General features: G+C 54.9%; 5 protein-coding genes across 5 annotated transcripts; 3 read left to right on the top strand and 2 right to left on the bottom strand.

Moving 5' to 3' along the window:
* The first annotated feature begins 106 nt into the window (after positions 1-106).
* On the top strand, positions 107-4,316 carry QBC33DRAFT_536415 (coatomer WD associated region-domain-containing protein). Its single transcript, XM_060427710.1, has 11 exons — positions 107-520; positions 631-1,041; positions 1,114-1,220; positions 1,275-1,397; positions 1,538-1,866; positions 1,921-2,035; positions 2,107-2,142; positions 2,204-2,300; positions 2,374-2,538; positions 2,602-2,765; positions 2,832-4,316. The coding sequence occupies exons 1-11, from the start codon at positions 503-505 to the stop codon at positions 3,814-3,816; spliced, it is 2,550 nt and encodes an 849-aa protein (XP_060284378.1). The 5' UTR covers positions 107-502; the 3' UTR covers positions 3,817-4,316.
* A 1,060-nt stretch (positions 4,317-5,376) lies between these two features.
* Positions 5,377-7,366, top strand: QBC33DRAFT_46288 (terpenoid synthase). The gene is made up of 7 exons (XM_060425098.1): positions 5,377-5,790; positions 5,884-5,949; positions 6,050-6,321; positions 6,414-6,570; positions 6,633-6,722; positions 6,775-7,098; positions 7,164-7,366. The coding sequence occupies exons 1-7, from the start codon at positions 5,501-5,503 to the stop codon at positions 7,231-7,233; spliced, it is 1,269 nt and encodes a 422-aa protein (XP_060284377.1). The 5' UTR covers positions 5,377-5,500; the 3' UTR covers positions 7,234-7,366.
* Positions 7,367-8,074: 708 nt separating this feature from the next.
* Positions 8,075-8,803, top strand: QBC33DRAFT_536406 (uncharacterized protein). Its single transcript, XM_060427709.1, has 3 exons — positions 8,075-8,178; positions 8,239-8,349; positions 8,402-8,803. Exon 3 carries the CDS (start codon positions 8,429-8,431, stop codon positions 8,651-8,653), a length of 225 nt encoding a protein of 74 aa, XP_060284376.1. The 5' UTR covers positions 8,075-8,178; positions 8,239-8,349; positions 8,402-8,428; the 3' UTR covers positions 8,654-8,803.
* A 480-nt stretch (positions 8,804-9,283) lies between these two features.
* QBC33DRAFT_46063 (NAD(P)-binding protein) lies at positions 9,284-10,817 on the bottom strand. The gene is made up of 4 exons (XM_060425002.1): positions 10,595-10,817; positions 10,332-10,531; positions 9,733-10,232; positions 9,284-9,677 (listed from the first exon to the last, which is right to left on the bottom strand). The coding sequence occupies exons 1-4, from the start codon at positions 10,612-10,614 to the stop codon at positions 9,384-9,386; spliced, it is 1,014 nt and encodes a 337-aa protein (XP_060284375.1). The 5' UTR covers positions 10,615-10,817; the 3' UTR covers positions 9,284-9,383.
* A 195-nt stretch (positions 10,818-11,012) lies between these two features.
* QBC33DRAFT_577814 (FAD dependent oxidoreductase) lies at positions 11,013-12,574 on the bottom strand (the record flags this gene model as incomplete). The annotated part of the gene is made up of 3 exons (XM_060431013.1): positions 11,013-11,307; positions 11,445-11,676; positions 11,755-12,574. 3 exons carry the CDS (start codon positions 12,572-12,574, stop codon positions 11,013-11,015), a joined length of 1,347 nt encoding a protein of 448 aa, XP_060284374.1.
* Between the last annotated feature and the right edge of the window lie 437 nt (positions 12,575-13,011).

Here is a 13,011-nt window from a genome sequence, read left to right as displayed (position 1 = left end):
CAAAACCATGCGATAATAAGCCAGGAGATAAGGCCTCTGAGGGATGCCTGGAAGCTCTTTAAAAGGCCTCCATGCATTTCATTTTTAAAATCTCTGTCACAGTTTGGAACATCCCTAACTCATATAACTTGATTTGGTGCCGGGGTGAGTTTATCGACGACCTTTTATGCCTGAGGCCACAATGCCTCTTACGTAAGCCGCACATACGTGAAGACCACATCTCGAAATTGGCGGAGGGTGCATCGCTATGGTGTTCCGTATTGATACGTGTCTGCCAACTTTCGAGCTTCAACGACCATTTACCTCCAGTAGTTGCGTATTGGCAAGTCGAGACCAAGCACCCCAAGCTGCAATAACGTCAAGTCTAACGACCAATATCGGCCAGACCAGCCATTGGCAGCGAGAGGCGCAGGTTGATGCGGTGTCATCTAGGGAACCGACCTTAGATCTTTGAAGCTGCGGAGGAAGATTCCCAAACCAGGCTCGCGCATCCGAGGCCAAAATGCGGTTAGACGTGAAGGTAAATTGTCTCCCAAGCTGCCTCTCAGATACTGCTTGCGCCATGTTGCCCACATCACCACCGCCCCAGCAATAGAACAGCACAAGCTAACATTCCTCCTCAACCGGCAGAGGCAACTCTTCGCCCGCAGCGAGCGGGTGAAAGGCATCGACTTCCATCCCACCGAGAACTGGATCCTGACAACCCTCTACTCTGGCCATGTCTATATCTGGTCATACGACACACAGCAGATCGTTAAGACCTTCGAGCTCACCGACGTCCCTGTTCGAGCTGGCCGCTTCATCGCCAGAAAGAACTGGATCGTGTGCGGCAGCGATGACTTCCAAGTGCGGGTCTACAACTACAACACCAGCGAGAAGATCACGAGCTTCGAGGCGCATCCTGATTACATCCGTGCCATCGCCGTCCACCCGACACAGCCCTTTGTGTTGACTAGCTCAGATGACATGACCGTCAAGCTCTGGGACTGGGAAAAGGGATGGAAGTGCGTGCAGGTCTTCGAAGGCCACTCGCACTACGTGGTATGGACCGGGCCCTCGCATTTCACTTTCCGTTACATGGTAATTGCAGGACTAACTCTGGAAACTGGGTAGATGGGATTGGCCATAAACCCGAAGGATCCTCATATCTTTGCGACCGCCTGCCTTGATCGGACTGTCAAGATCTGGAACCTTGGCTCACCACATGCCAACTTCACCTTGTAATTTGCACCCGATCCATCTTCAAGACTGCCGCATACTGACCCCAATCTTAGGGAGGCCCATGAGACGAAAGGCGTCAACCACGTCGACTATTATCCCCACAGCGACAAGCCCTACCTTCTTACTACAAGTGACGACAGGACAGTCAAGGTTTGGGATTATACAACTAAGTCACTGTACGCTTTTACAATCTCGTTTCCCCTCTCTACAAGGGTCTATTTCCGGGGTCAACTGTGTAGCCTAGGATCGCCAGTGCAAGCATGGGTTGAAGATGATCAGGTTGAGAGGGCGCTCGCTAACAGCTAGAACTTGACAGGATCGCCACACTCGAGGGCCATACCAACAACGTGTCTTTCGCCTGCTACCACCCCGAACTCCCCATCATCATCTCCGGCTCAGAAGACGGCTCGATACGCATATGGCATGCCAATACCTACCGCTTTGAACAGTCGCTCAACTACGGACTGGAGCGAGCTTGGTGTGTCTCCTCTCAGAGGGGCAAGCAGGGAATTGCTGTTGGCTTTGACGATGGTGCTGTTGTCGTCAAGTTGGGCCGCGAAGAGCCCGCTGTTTCGATGGACTCGTCGGGAAAGCTGATCTGGGCAAGACACAATGAGGTTGTCTCGGCGATCATCAAGGGTGGTGGTTAGTGGAGCCGTGGGCAACCAAACCCCCTGTACCGCTTGCTGACTCTTGCAGATCCGTCCATCAAGGACAATGAACCGATCAGCCTCCCGTCAAAGGAATTGGGTTCGTGCGAGGTATACCCTCAAACTCTAATCCACTCTCCCAACGGCCGATTTGTGGCTGTTTGGTAAGTCTTGACCGTCCTGATCCGCGCTGACGCGATTCGAAGTCAACGAGCTAATACCTGACTGTTTGAAGTGGGGATGGCGAGTACATCATCTATACGGCCCTGGCGTGAGTAATTCTTGTATTCAGCGTTGGAGATCACGCTTACTGATATGCCTTCGCCTATTAGATGGAGAAATAAGGCGTTCGGGTCTGCCCTGGACTTTGTCTGGTCCAGCGAGAGCAGCAACGATTTTGCCATTCGAGAATCCACAACTAGTGTCAAGGTATGTTGTTCCATGCTCGGGTGAGACGCGCGCGCTGTTCGTATGCGGTCAGCTGACTGTAGATGCTGGATAGATCTACAAGAACTTTGTGGAGAAGACTGGAGGCCTAGATGTCGGTTTCGCGGCAGATGCCTTGACCGGTGGTGTCCTGCTTGGCGTCAATGGCCAGGGAGGCATTTCATTCTTCGACTGGAATACAGGAGGATTGGTCAGGAGAATAGAGGTTGAGCCGAGACATGTAAGCCAACCATGCTCCCGCCCAAAAGATTTGGGTTCATCTGGACGTCTCTCACATTCATAGGTCTACTGGTCGGACAGCGGCGAGCTTGTCTGCCTTGCCTGCGAGGACACCTTCTACATACTGAGATTCTCGAGAGAGAACTATGTCGCCGCAGCCAATGCGGGGCAGGTAGAGGACGATGGTGTTGAGGCAGCCTTTGAAGTCATCACCGACATTAACGAAAGGTATCTATCACTTCTTGACTCCTGGTCCCGGGGCTTGACGACAAGTTGCTAATGGTGTTTCTGTAGCGTCCTCACAGGCGAGTGGGTTGGTGACTGTTTCTTCTACACCAACTCGACCAACCGACTCAACTACCTCGTCGGCGACCAGACGTACACGGTCTCGCACTTTGATCAAGCCATGTACATCCTTGGCTACATTCAACGCGACTCCCGGGTGTACCTGTCGGATAAAGATGTCAACGTCACGTCATTCGCCCTCTCGCTTCCCGTGCTCGAGTATCAGACGCTCGTCCTCCGCGAGGACATGGAGACGGCGGCAGAACTTCTGCCCAGCATCCCGCAGGACCAGCTCAACAAGATTGCGCGGTTCCTCGAGGGTCAAGGCCACAAGGACCTGGCGCTCGAAGTTGCTACCGACCCAGAACACAAGTTCGATCTCGCCCTTGCCCTCAACCAGCTGGATATCGCACTAGAGCTCGCCAAGGAGGCAGACGTCGACCACAAATGGAAGACGGTCGGCGATGCGGCTCTCGCAGGCTGGGATGTCGGCCTCGCTGCCGAGTGTTTCGTCAACGCGAAGGACTTGGGTTCGCTTCTGTTGGTGTACACGTCTACCTCGGACCGGGAAGGCATGGCCAAGCTTGCCGAGCAGGCTGAGAGTGCCGGGGCACACAACGTGGCTTTCACGTGCAAATGGCTGCTCGGCGACGTGCCCGGCTGTGTCGAGATCCTGACCAAGACTAACCGGCTCGCCGAGGCGGTGCTCTTCAGCCAGACGTACAGGCCTTCGCTGACATCCGGCGTCGTTGCAAGCTGGAAGGAGAGTCTCGAGAAGAGCAAGAAAGGCCGCGTGGCCAAGATTCTGGGCACGCCGGGCGACGACGAGGAGCTGTTCCCCGAATGGGAAGAGTGGCTGAGGCTCGAGAGCGAGGGCGGGGCCGTGGACGTCGGCGAGGTGGCGGCCAATGGTGCGGAGAACGGCCACACGGCCGAAGGAGCCGCCGAGGAGGAAGAGGAAGCCGAAACCGAAGGGGAAGCGGAGGTGGAGTAAGCATGTCCTTATAACCCCACTTCGCGGGGGGGCCTCGCCAAGCCTGGTTAAGAAGCCGGCCTTGTTGCGGCCCTCTCTCGGAGTCTACTTGCAGGCGCGGAAGTTGAGGGTCTCGGGGGTCATGAACGGGTTCATCGGATAATGTCATTTTGTGGACGAAGTGCTTGATGCAAAAGCGGGACAGAGATAGAAAAACAAAGCTCTCAATCTGCGCAGCCCCGGTTCTGACGCTTGTGCAAAACATGCGACGCGTCTGCTATGCTACGGTAGTCATAGGTAGTTAGGATCTGACTGGCGAATTCTGCCTAGCGAGGATAAGCACGTACAGACACTTGCCTCAGTCGAGGAGATAGCAGTTAGAGTACCTGGACAACACGTCTGGTGTCGCCATCGATGGATCGATTCACTCGATTTGAATCCCACTTGCCATGTCATCCATCTCCCTCCCTGATGGAGACTTTCTTGGTAATCCGGGGCCGGTGCAGCGACTTTCCGGTCGGGGCAATCCCCCCCCCACAAAACGGCGACTGCGGCGATTCTCCGACTCGGCGCATGCAAGCTAGGTAGTTGCAGAGGCTGGACATTGGTCGGTCACCGCATTAGGCAAGGCAAGGTAACGTGTAAAATATGCACGACCCAGTCTGCAGTAAGGGCAACTGGAGAGAAGCCCTTCCAACTCAATGCTGTGCGTGCCCTTTCCCCGCAGGAATTGCGTCGGCGGCTTCTTCAGGGACGGGAATAGTACAGTTGGCTGGATTGGTCCGCCTGTAAGCAGGACGGATCCGACCATGCAGGTATTACATTTTGTTCCTGTTTTTCTTCTTTTGTTCCCCTTTTCCCTTCCTTTCCTCAGGTTCGTCGGATATCAGAAATGGTAAGAGGGAAAGGAAGGAGAAGGCAATATCCTTGCCCTCCCATTGGCCCGTAAGACAGGGAGGGCCCCCATCAACGTAACGGCCGAACAGCAGCAAGGTGAGTTGGCCGTCCCAAGGCCCCGGACCACCCGATGATCCCTGGCAGGTGCGGGTGGTGCCATGATCTGACGTGACCCCATCCAAATGCGGCATCGACAAGATGCGAGACTGCGGGTTGAAATGCATGGGAATGGAATTGCCGGGCTAGCGGCCGGGAAGCAGCAAATGGGAAGAATCCAAACGAGGTCGTGGGGGGCTTCTGGGGGAGGGGGTGTTGCATCCCCGGGAACGGTTGGCCCCATCCAACATCCACATCCGGAGCAAAGATATCATTATGGGACGGATCCTCCTCCTGTTCTGCGGAGCCAGACCCCTGGTCTTCCCGTCCCGACTATTTGCTGGCCCCCGGTCCTGGCAAACGAGAGTCTGACACGCCATCCACCCCGACCCGCCCGTCTACCGGCCTAGCGACTGACCCTTGACATGATGAGTGCGTCTAACTTGCAGATAGATATTGTCTTACCCTCAGTCTGCTTGGCTGGAGATAGGCAGAGAGTGGAGAAGGGGAGCCGGCTTTGAGTAGGCATGTACCTATACGGGTATCTAGCTCCTTGGACGCTGGCTCCTTGGTCCTGCTGTTGGGACGAGTTGCCCCTTCCCTTCTTGAACCCTCGTCGTCGAGCACTTAATTCCAACCTCCCCTGAACCAGCCCCTCTTTCTCTTTGCCCACCCAGAAACTCTTGTAAGTGCTGTCTTCGCCTGAGTGAAAATGGATGTCTCTTCTGCCTTCCCCATATCGACCGTCTCCTTATCGTCTGGCGACATCCCCAACGGCCATGCCTTTGCACTTGAGGATGCCAAAAGGATCCCGAGGACTGTCGAGATCCCCCTGGAACTCCCTGACAGCCCAGTCGGCCCCAACGAGGCCCTGGCGGCCGAGTTGAAGGGGAGGGTCATGGAGGTCCCAAACATGATGATTCCCATGGCTGGCTGGCCACATCGGGAACGGAACAAGCACTACGAGGAGATGCGCAACATCTTCAACGAGACTCTAGACCGGTGAGTTTCAAGTCTCCCACAGCTGCCGGCAGTTTGGCAGTCAGTCGTACGCTGGTTGGAGAGAAGTAAATAGATTGACACTCGTCACCGAAGTGTCATTCCCGACCCGAGGAGGTGCCAGAAGTTCAAGGACTGCGACTTCGCCCTGTTCTCCGCGCTGTAAGTCAAAACCCACTTGTCGGAACCCCGGCTGTGCTGCTTCGTTCGAGTCCCCTTTGCGTGTTTGCTCAACTTTTGGTGGGAAAACCCCCCAAAACAGCTGGTGGCCCCACGCAGAGTGGGAAGACTTCTACTCGGCCTCCTTCTTCGCCCTGTGGATCTTCGTCTGGGACGACACCATGGATGCCCACGACCACGACATCTCGGACGACTTCCAGAAGGGCTGCCGGTTCCGCCAGCAGACGGTCGACTACGTCAAGCACTGCCTGGGCCTCCGGGACGAGGCCGAGGGCGCGGAGCCCGTCTTCCCCAGCCTCGCCTGCGGCCTGTTCAAGGACTTTTCCGGAAGGGTCGTCGAGAAGTTCAAGAAAGGTGGGTCTGGTTCCTACGATTTGCACTTGGTCTGGTGATGGAGGTGATGAATGTTTTGCTCACCAAGGTTGTGTGCCCCCGGACCGCTTCAGACCGGATACAGCGGGTCTACGACGAGATCGTCCGCTACATCCACGAGTGCGAGGTCGAGCAGGCAGATCGCCTGGCCGGCTATCTCCCGACCCTGGACGAATACCTCGAGAATCGCCTGGGCACCTCGGCCGTGTTCATCCTCTGTGGCATATTTGAGTACGCGCTGGCCCCTCAGTTCTGGGAAAGCCGAGTTCCGTTCTGCTAACCCCGTGAGACAGGCTCTTTTTGGAGGAGGCTCTCCCCGATTGGGTCATGAAGTCGCCCGAAATGGACGTTATCTGGAGGGAAACCAACCTGGGCATCATAATGTGGGTGAGAAAATGCGCAAATGGCGAGAGGTGCCTTGCTGACGCCGATCAGAATCAACGACATCTTGTCCCTGAAAAAGGAAATAGTTGTTTCCCCCCCTCCCCAATATCCCTCAAGGCAGACGTGTGGCATGGCTGACTCGGACCAGGTTACGGACTGTGTGATTAGTTTGGTACCGGTTCTCTACCGTGCGGGCATTAACTGGGAGGATGTGATCCCCGAGCTCATGGAAGAGCTGCAGGCCGTCCGCACGAGGTTGGACGAAGCGGCGGAACAGTTGGAGCGGGCGGCCAGACGTGATACTCGCCTCCTGAAGGACCTGAAGACATATGTCGATGTCTGCAGGACCAGCACGACGGGAACATACATCTACACGTAAGAGCCGCCATACAGTAATTTCGATAACCAATGCTGGGAAATTATGCTGACACAGAAACCAGGATCGAGTCCAAGAGATACAAAATCGCGCAGGATGTACGTGCAGACGGATCAGTGACAATCTTCCTGTAGGAGGACTAGAAAAACCATTCATTACGAAAGACATCCTATCTTTGTAGGGTTTCATCCACAGTACCGGAACGTTGGTCAAGGAATTAGTTCGTTCAGCCGCGAAATCAGGCATTCGCCAATCTTCTCCCGCATATGCTGTGCCACCCGATCCCAACTGTCGGTCTTGGGCCCCCAACGGTGGCGCAACCAACGCACCGCGCTGCAGGCGTATCCAGCCTGTCGGTAAGCGGTACTTGTAGAAGTCCCGGTTGTGAAACTTCCTGGACTAATTAATTGAACGAAACTGAAATAATTACGCGAAGTGAGAGGCGACGGCGCCTGGCAAATCGTAGTGTGTTGTTTGTTGTAGTTTGACTACTTGTATAATTGGAGAGTTGTCCGTTTATAATGAAGTGCCTGGTATCCTGGTGAATGTAGTTACTAATTCTACAGTCAGCCCCAGTGTCACACTTGTTGATTTCTCACTACAAGGCATCAAGCCACCCCCAGTGCTTGGTTTGCTGGCTAAGAGCGGCTGGCTGGTCACGGTGTGCTACTTATTATTTTATCATTGTTTTAGTAACTGAAGTTGAGATCACCAATGACTTAATACACAAAGTCAACAATTTTTAGCCCAGTAATTATTTGCCATTAGTCCTGTAACAAACTCGGTGGGAGACAAGAGGGCTGGCTAGAAGGATGGAGATGAATCGAGGGTGATTACCTAGCTTGTCCAAGGCGAGACAACGTTGCGAAGTCATGACTCAACAGGCATGACGCGGCATTTCAATGCAGTGCCCGATTAACTAGCATTGCACGTGTAGCGCTTACAAAAACTGCGGTTCTGTCCAGTACCCTGCCCTTGGCCTCGTTCTACAACCATTTTCGAACATCTACTGGTACTATCATGGGATCTACAAAGCGGTAGACAATGCCCATCTCGACACGATGCCCTAATTCAATGCTGTAAGAGAAAGATAGAAACCCTCAGGGCATATGATATGAGGCTGACGCTTGCTATTCTAGCCATAGGACGAATTTTCCCTACCAGAGGCAGATGAGTTTGATGCCTTCAAGACCCCACTGGACGTCTTTAGCCTCATTACGAACCTTGCAGGTGTGGGCATTTAGAAGAAGGTAGCGTAGCCAACCCCGAATGCTCTGACGGATCCGAAACTCACCTATGCAGGTCCTGAGCGCTGGTTTCTTTGACGAGATGAAGAAAGCGCCGACACCTATCTTCGGACTCCTGATTCAAGTGGCATGGGGCATATCTCGACATGGACTTGAAACCCCACACTGGGAGGTAACGATCAACGGCGACACGGTAAACGCCGTCACCACAACGATCCCCAAGGATAACATCATGCGGACCCCTTGCGTCTGGCAGTATCCAATCTGCAGCGTTGAGTTGATGCTCGAAAAAAAACAAGCCGTGTAGCTCCTACCCATGTTGCCGCCAATACTGGGAAGAAGCCGAAAAGTGAGGCACTGCTGGAAGCCATCTTAGGTACTACACAGCAAGTTCCTTACGACCTCTTTCCTTTCTCTTCAGGCCCAGCAAGTTTTCTTCGGTTTCTATTTCTTTCCTACTTGCTTCTTTCTTTTGCTTTAGTTTTATTTTATTTTTCTCTTCGTCCCTTTATTCATTTTTTCCTTCTTTCGTGCATTTGTTATTTCTTTCTTTGTTCTTTCATTTAGGAGAGAGAGAAAAGCATTATCACTTCATCCTGCACGTACCTCATCTCTCCACCTTGACGCTTCATTTGTCTCGGTTGTATTAGTCTGGTTTAGTTGGTCGAGAATCTAAGTCACCTCACCACATCAATAGATTCAGTCAGATCAGATCCCTCTAATTGAAAGAAATAGTTTATTCTGCAGTGCTATGTTTTGATGATGATGGTGCTGGTGTGCTTACTCGCGCACAGACCACTATTTTTGCCCCTTTTGCCCCTTTTGCCTCTTTTTCAAGAAATTGACATCGCATTGGATAACTTAAGGCTCAAGTGGTATATACATAGAGGACAACAGGAGACTGACAAAGCGTGCATAATGAAGCTCACTAAATATCTGTAATTACCGCTATACGATACGAAATTCAAACACACCAAAAGCCATTTGAGGATACAGACTTGTAGGAAGCGCCATCCGTTCTGCTCACTTACGGCAGGCTAGTACTTACGGCAGGCTAGTAGATCCTCCTCCATCGTCTCAAACACTGTCGGTGCCTTTGGTTGATATCCAAGCACTTTCTTTGCCCTGTCGGCGCGAGCCCTGGTGTTGCAGGCAAAGGTATATATGCCTTCCCAAGGCCAGCTGGACCCGCAATCCATGGCCTTGATCTGCTCAATGGATACCTGCTGGGGCACCTCAGACTCTAATAGACCGTGTTTCTTCAGGATCTTTCCCCCTTCAACCGCAAGCTCCAGTTGGGTGGCCTCGTGGCTGCATGTGAAATAGTACCCCTGTAGGCTAGTTAGCAATGTATTCCCAGGAGCAGGGTGCAGCTATTGCTCTTACCGCCTTGCCCCAGTCAGCGGCCCCGCCTCCCTGGGCGGCATCGTCGACGAGAGCGAGATAGATCTCCATCAGATCGTCGATGTGCGTCCATCCGCGACTGTTACCCCCCGTCCCTGTGTAAAAGGTGGCGCCGAACTTGACGACCTCGGAGTAGAAGTCGGGCATCCAGAGGCTCTGCTGACGCACCATGCCCCGGCCCTTGCCGTAGATGCCGGAGGCGCAGATGATGGCGCACTTGAGCCTGTCGCCGTGCTCCTCCGCGGCGGCCTGGATGATCTTCTCCACGGGGCGGTGCGGCGTCGTGTCCGGGAGCGAGGTGAGGGTGTCGAGATCGTCGATGTCGGACCACACCTTGGGGTTGAGCTCGCCGTACGGCCCGGTCAGGAAGTCGGCGATGATGCCCGTGCCGCCGAGGCGAATGAAGAAGGAGGTCGAGTCGCGGCGGAGGAGGCCGGCAATGTGGGCCTTGATCGCGCCCTGGTGCTTTGAGTTTCCTCCATCTTTGGATTTTGTGAGCGGTGCGAGTTGACACAACTGGACAGGGTCTCCTCTAATAGTAACAAGGATTCAAGGCCATTCATAGTGACAATGAAACTCACGGATAGAGATATTCGACTTGGAAGCTGTCTCGGCAATGAGGTCAAAGTCGTCAAAGTTGCCCTCGACGACCCTCACCGTCGGGTAACGCTCTTTGAACCCGGCAGGGACTGTTCGAAGCAGCACTGTGACCTCGTATTGCGGACGCTGGTTCACAAGCGTATCGAGAACAGTACCGGTGATGTACCCAGTACCGCCTGTTCTGTAGCAATAACTTAGTTGGACCTCGAGCGAAGAAAGTTGCGAGCGGCGAGCAACAACTAACATGAAAATGCGTGTCGGCATATTTGCAGCGGGAAACTGATACAGGCACTGTTACGGTTACATTGCTCCTCTCTTCTCCTCTTACCGTTTGCCATCTCTCTGTCTTTAAGCATCAACCTCGCAGAGGCTCTGCGGACCCCGCACCAGAGCCGACACATCCACAACCGGTGAGCGGGTGGTTCAACATGGCACGCCGTCGAGCGCAAACCAATGATGGATATTTGAGCTATGCGAGTGGGGACATTTTTCACCCGGCCAGCCAACTCCAAACCAATCACTGTGTCAACACCCCCCACAGCCTGCTGCGAAGACCACATCGTTGATCCAACAGTGATACGCAGTAGTGAAGTGTAATAAGGGTGACGAGTTTGGTCCAATCACCACCATTCTCGAAACGTAATTACCAGCTCGACGATAAGTCAAATGCATGGGGGGCTTCGCTGGTCTTTCGGCAGAGCCTCAACGTCGTAACCCAAGTTCCGTAATTCCCGTCTTGGCCACATGTCGTTGGCCTTCGGGTCCCCAGCCTCGCGCCGCCACGACCACCTCTGCTTCAGCTCTTCGACTAGAGTCCCTTCCATCATCTGAACGACGTATTTTCCGAGAATGGGCAAGAACTTCCATCCGTGGAAGGACCCCGCCGTTGCGATGAAGAGATTCTTGCTCGCCGGGTGCGGCGACACCAGGAAGTCGCCGGTTGGAGTCACGGCATCCCTGCTTACAGGGTCAGCCCACCTGGGCGAATCTGTCGACACAATGATAAGATCATGACTTTGGGGAAGAAAAATAAGGGAGGGGGGCCAGGAGGGGGAGGGGGAGGTTGTGAGCGGGTGGCAAACCGCAAGCCTCACCAGCATATTCGATGTTCCTCAATGGAGAAGTCCGACCCCGCGAGGCCAAACACACCACGGTTTACGGCCAATACCTCGTCCTTTAAAACCTGGGATACTTCCCATTGTGCATAGTCAGGTTCGTCAGGCGGCATGGATATTTCCCTCCCAGATGAGTGCCGCAGCGTGTTGCGGAACGGTATATCAACCCAGAACTTCAAGTAATTCTCTCGTGTCGGCGGTAGGCTCCCCCCTGCCCCCCTCCCCGGTAAGCATTCATTACCTTCATGTCTCGGCCAAAAAAAGAGCCGACGGCCATGGTGGAACTAACCTCGGCCAGGTAGGAGATGCTGGCAGCACACCGGGCCTCTCCTATACTTCTCGGCGTCTTCGGGACCTAGCTTCACCAGGCCGGTGCATATCGCAGCTGCGACCATCCTGTCGCCGACTTGGAAGTCGTCGCTATCAGGGGCGCTGTCGGCGAGCAGCCTCGCCGTATTCGCCCCCGTTGAGAGAATGACGTTGGATGCAGTAACCGTCGTCCCGTTGGAGAGCCGCAGCCCCGTGCAGGACCCGTCGCTATCCAACCGGAGCAAGTCGACGTTGCCTTGGAGGTACACGACGCCGGCGCCAACCGCGGCGTCGACGACAGCCCGCAGCGCCTCCTTGGCAGGCGCCCAGCCGCCGCTGGGATTTACCAAGACCTGCGTCACGCGCGAGTAGTCTGCACCGGCAAACAGGCCCCCGTACCGCCGGCGCGCCTCATCTGGGTCGACGACCTCCGGGCGGTGGTGGTGGTCGGTGGTTGCGCCTAGCCTGGCGTAGTTGCCGGCGATGACCCGGGCGAAGTCCCCGTCGGCGATCCAGAGGGTGCCGCTCTCGTGGTACAAGGGCGCCAGCAGCGGGTCCGACGCCCAGGCGCGCGCGGCCTCGAGGCCGAGGGCCATGTACGCGGGGTCGGCGTAGTCCGCGCGGACGACCTTGTTCCAGTCCCACGACGCGGCCCGCCGGCTCGGGTGGGGCTCCCGGTCGATCAGGTAGATGGTCGCGTCGGGGTGTTGGCGGGAGAGGTGCAGGGCTGTCGAGGCGCCGAAGACGCCCGCGCCGACGATGGCGTACGTGGCGCGGAGCTCGGGCTGGGCCGTGGACATGGTGGCAGTGCACTATCAGTGTTGTGTACTTGACGAGGGGTTTGGCCCAGATATGACAGGGTGGCAGGAGGCTGACGAAGTGTGTCCTTGGGCCTTGCCGGCCAATAGAGGGAATAAGTTGATATTGGAAATCCAGGTCTCCCTCCTGTCCGCAGCACGAGCTGATGCCTTTTATGGTTGGTGGGTTTCCTCTTCCCTCTATCCTCTTCCCTCTTTCCTCTTCCCTCTTTCCTCTTCCCTCTTTCCTCTTCCCTCTTTCCTCTTCCCTCTTTCCTCTTCCCTCTTTCCTCTTCCCTCCTCCCAAATAGGAATGGCGCCGAATCCCGTGCCGAATCAAGCTTCTATTGGGCTCCTCTGCCTCCCGTGCTTCTCCCGTGCTTCTTTCAAGGCGGACCAAGTGGAGGAAACTCTTACTTCATTCTATCTAACTACCAGCT

The sequence above is a fragment of the Phialemonium atrogriseum genome (assembly GCF_030411735.1).
Source record: "Phialemonium atrogriseum strain 8032-3 unplaced genomic scaffold QBC33scaffold_10, whole genome shotgun sequence".
Classification (NCBI taxonomy): domain Eukaryota; kingdom Fungi; phylum Ascomycota; class Sordariomycetes; order Cephalothecales; family Cephalothecaceae; genus Phialemonium; species Phialemonium atrogriseum.
This window is presented reverse-complemented; position numbering and strand designations above follow the sequence as displayed.

What these genes read in the sequence shown, in the direction of transcription:
- QBC33DRAFT_46288 (XM_060425098.1), top strand. Translation starts at nt 5,501, where the DNA reads ATGGATGTCTCTTCTGCCTTCCCCATATCGACCGTCTCCTTATCGTCT. An exon ending in CGTCGAGAAGTTCAAGAAAG is followed by an intron (nt 6,322 to 6,413) that starts GTGGGTCTGGTT and finishes GGACCGCTTCAG; the next exon opens with ACCGGATACAGCGGGTCTAC. An exon ending in ACCAACCTGGGCATCATAAT is followed by an intron (nt 6,723 to 6,774) that starts GTGGGTGAGAAA and finishes GACGCCGATCAG; the next exon opens with AATCAACGACATCTTGTCCC.
- QBC33DRAFT_536406 (XM_060427709.1), top strand. Translation starts at nt 8,429, where the DNA reads ATGAAGAAAGCGCCGACACCTATCTTCGGACTCCTGATTCAAGTGGCA.
- QBC33DRAFT_536415 (XM_060427710.1), top strand. An exon ending in ATCATCTATACGGCCCTGGC is followed by an intron (nt 2,143 to 2,203) that starts GTGAGTAATTCT and finishes TTCGCCTATTAG; the next exon opens with ATGGAGAAATAAGGCGTTCG. An exon ending in ATCACCGACATTAACGAAAG is followed by an intron (nt 2,766 to 2,831) that starts GTATCTATCACT and finishes GTGTTTCTGTAG; the next exon opens with CGTCCTCACAGGCGAGTGGG.
- QBC33DRAFT_46063 (XM_060425002.1), bottom strand. Translation starts at nt 10,614, where the DNA reads ATGCCGACACGCATTTTCAT. An exon ending in ATGCCGACACGCATTTTCAT is followed by an intron (nt 10,532 to 10,594) that starts GTTAGTTGTTGC and finishes TTATTGCTACAG; the next exon opens with AACAGGCGGTACTGGGTACA. An exon ending in CAAGTCGAATATCTCTATCC is followed by an intron (nt 10,233 to 10,331) that starts GTGAGTTTCATT and finishes CAAAATCCAAAG; the next exon opens with ATGGAGGAAACTCAAAGCAC.